At 34.8% G+C, this 3,528-nt stretch overlaps 1 protein-coding gene across 1 annotated transcript; it reads left to right on the forward strand.

Moving 5' to 3' along the window:
- Positions 1-551: 551 nt before the first annotated feature.
- LOC143246211 (uncharacterized) lies at positions 552-1,801 on the forward strand. Its single transcript, XM_076492480.1, has one exon. It carries the CDS (start codon positions 776-778, stop codon positions 1,598-1,600), a length of 825 nt encoding a protein of 274 aa, XP_076348595.1. The 5' UTR covers positions 552-775; the 3' UTR covers positions 1,601-1,801.
- The last annotated feature ends 1,727 nt before the right edge of the window (positions 1,802-3,528 follow it).

The raw sequence follows: 3,528 nt of genomic DNA on the forward strand, positions 1-3,528 counted from the left end.
GGCAGAACTGTTGTTAATATAATAGACAAAATATTCTAGCGAAGGACTAGAAAACGTGAACATTTAAAAATCAACTGATAGCTTACGTCATTAAAGTAATCTTTGAAATTTTCATTAATTCTTATAAATTATAATAACACTCATTATGAGTTTTACCTCCCAATAAATTCACACTAACAGTACCACTATCCATTTCAACATCTATGTATATTTTGCAATATATTCAAGAGCTGCTAATAAGACGACCATTTTATCATAAAGGTCAATGTAACCAATGCATGGAATGACTTTATTTGGATTGATCCATGAGTATTATAATTTTTTACTCACCTGAACAGCAAACTTTGGTTTTGTCTAAACACAAGATATAATTGAACGTTTTTCTTAGGAAAGATAGATGGCGCTTGAAAACTAGTTCAGTTCTTAGGGTATCATGCATAGCCAATGAATGACTCAGGGTTGACGGGCGTGAATCACTAGGAATGGACGATAAGCAGATGGGCGGAAGCGATATCGTTACGAAGTTGTGATTGGCATAACACTGTCAAATGAATGTTCTTGAAACATCAGCTAAACGATCATATACATCCCGAAAGTCGTTAAGAGTGTTATTAGAGTGTCAGGTTGGAGAGGGAGAAGATTTTCGTTAAGTTTGTGTTATGCGTGACGACGAACTACAGCAAATATATATATAAAGTTCTAAAAACACAGGCGTATCCTGTTATCTATTACAGTCCACATGTGAAACACTCTATCTTGAAAGTAAAAAAAGAATATGTCTAAAAACTGTGGCGACCACCACGTTAAACGTCCGATGAACGCATTCATGGTGTGGTCCAGAGGACAGCGAAGAAAGATGGCCCAGGATAATCCCAAGATGCACAACTCTGAAATTAGCAAGCGTCTGGGAGCTGAGTGGAAACAGTTATCCGAGGCCGAGAAACGACCTTTCATCGATGAGGCCAAGCGTTTACGAGCCTTACACATGAAAGAACATCCTGACTACAAATACAGACCTCGGCGGAAACCAAAGCCTCTCTTGAAGAAAGATTCCAGTTTCATATCTATTGGACAGTGCCTGCCTCTGAGCTTTGATTCTTTGCCCAAAATTCCCCCTCACACCTTTCCACTACTGGACAGTGAAAAAGCAGTGACGGCTCGGACTTTCGCCCTTGACTTTCCTCTATCTTCTAGTTCGCTAAGACCTTCTTTCAGTAGCTTATACAATAGTATTAACGTTGGTAGTCTTGCTAAACTTCGAGCAGCAGCAGGGACAACCAATGAACTATCCAGTCCTTCAGCCGCTCTCAACCCGGGTGAACTGCACTTGAATCACGCAGGAGTTACTCCAACTTCCTCTTTCTACAGTACAGCAGCCAGTAGCTTCTTATCGTCGCTGTCACATTCACACTCTACCGGTTCCTATGGGTTAGTTCCGTATAATTGTGGACCTGCCTACTTTTCTCCAGGCGGCCCGACCACAGTAACCTCTCAGACGCAAGATGTACGATCGCCCTTTACCTACCTGCTGGTAAAACCTGAAGATCGATTTACACGTCACTCTCACGTACCGACTCTATTTAGTGGAGGAGTAGTTTAGATTTGAGAAAAAAAGAGAGACATAATATTTCGTCTATAAGTAAATATTGGTAAGATCGTTATTGACCTTCTAACTAACCACGACATCTATAGAGGGATAGTTAATGATCCCTTGTCAATGATTGTCATAACCTCATGCAAAATGTATCTCGCACGAACGGGAATGCTGTTGATAAAGACCACCTGTGTTTCACTCATGTCAGTTATAGTTTGATGTATGTTTTTCGCACCAAAAGGTGCATATGTTTTCCGTCTACTAAGTATAGGTGGGTGTTTAACACCGGTGATTCTAAATATTCGTAGTTCATTTTACGATGGCATCTTTTGTTTATACTGCTTAAATATCAATACGTATAGCATTCATTTCCCGTTTAAAGTTTATAATTATGTTTATGTAAGTAAATGCGTATTATAGGAAAACTCTGAGAATAAACCTATTGAAATGCAGGATCCGCGAATGCTGTGAAAGTTGGATTTTAGTGTATCACCATTAAACCTTTAGTCAAAACTATCGTAAAATTTGTAAACATCTACCAACCTTTTATGTCTACAAGTCATCCGTATTTAATCTGATTAATTAATTGCAAAAAAAGAAAACTGACTTATACAACCGCCACTAATATTGTACTATACATTTTACTTGTATATATAGTAAAACTACTTTACATACTACTTGGAAATGCCAACACGTTAGTCACTGATGAGCTATTAACAGAGCGTGCAATGATAAAGTTCGTGTGGATAATACATGAAACTTGGATCTAATAGTCTCTAAAGACACGAGGAAACCCACTGAGAATACTCACGAAAACCTTGAAAGTGATATCGCGCTGCTCATCAAGTTGAAAATAAATGGGTTATTAATTCTTCTTTTTCTCCTATACATATTGTAAATATGTAAAAATGTCAGAACAGCATTTAAACAGTTCATTGTGTTGACTTAATCTGTTAAAACTTCACCAAAATTTTGTACATATTTTCCTCGAGATCTACTAACTCGTAAAACATGTTACATTTACGATTTTGTTTGATGTTATTTATTTTCTATATGGTAATTTGAAATAAAATGAGGATAATTATAGAATAATGTAATAATATTTTAGCATTAGAATAAGTGCAAGATGAGTGGGAGTTTTTATCATATTTACGTAACCTGCAAAAAATAAGATATATACTTTTGTTTGCCTTCTAATGTCTCTATAATATAAAATACTACAAGTATAACTTTTTTTCTGACGTGAAACATAATACTCGTCAGTCAAACACAAAACAATCATTCTTTGTTACATGGTTGAATAGATGAGTCAACGAGATTGTTCAAATTCTAAATCATCATACTAGTAATTAACTCAAAAGCTTATACAAATCAGCATAATTCGCGAACTGGACATACAATGTTTTGATTAATGTGAATAAAAATTACCACATAGTAAAGCTACAAAAATGCTAGCTTTTAATTCAGTAAGAATAAGAACATTTGTTTGTTTTCTCAAACTATATTCGATAAATCAGTTTTTAAGTTTTCAATATTTGTATTATACTAAAAGTTTAGCCCTTAAGCTTCACTTATGAAAAATGCCCTAATTAACGTTTACAATTTACTTAGTTAATATTACTCTATTCAAGTGTGGAAAAGCGCCATGTGAGTGTCTCCAATTGGCAGTTTACCTTCGAATTATAATTGTTGAATTTTTCTGCAAATTTCTTGATATATATATATATATACTTTTTTCACAAGAGCATACATGGACACACTGTGTGATGATGAAAAATTAGTTACTGCACATTGGATGACTTTTAACTATTATTATAGAAGTATACAATAAACTAAATAATTTTAAACTCATAAATCATATGTTCTATCAAATAGTACGATATAAAGATCAGTTATATGTAGGTGTTCAAAGTGAATGACATGAACAATTCTAA

This window comes from Tachypleus tridentatus, chromosome 1 (assembly GCF_004210375.1).
Source record: "Tachypleus tridentatus isolate NWPU-2018 chromosome 1, ASM421037v1, whole genome shotgun sequence".
Taxonomy (NCBI): Eukaryota; Metazoa; Arthropoda; class Merostomata; order Xiphosura; family Limulidae; genus Tachypleus; species Tachypleus tridentatus.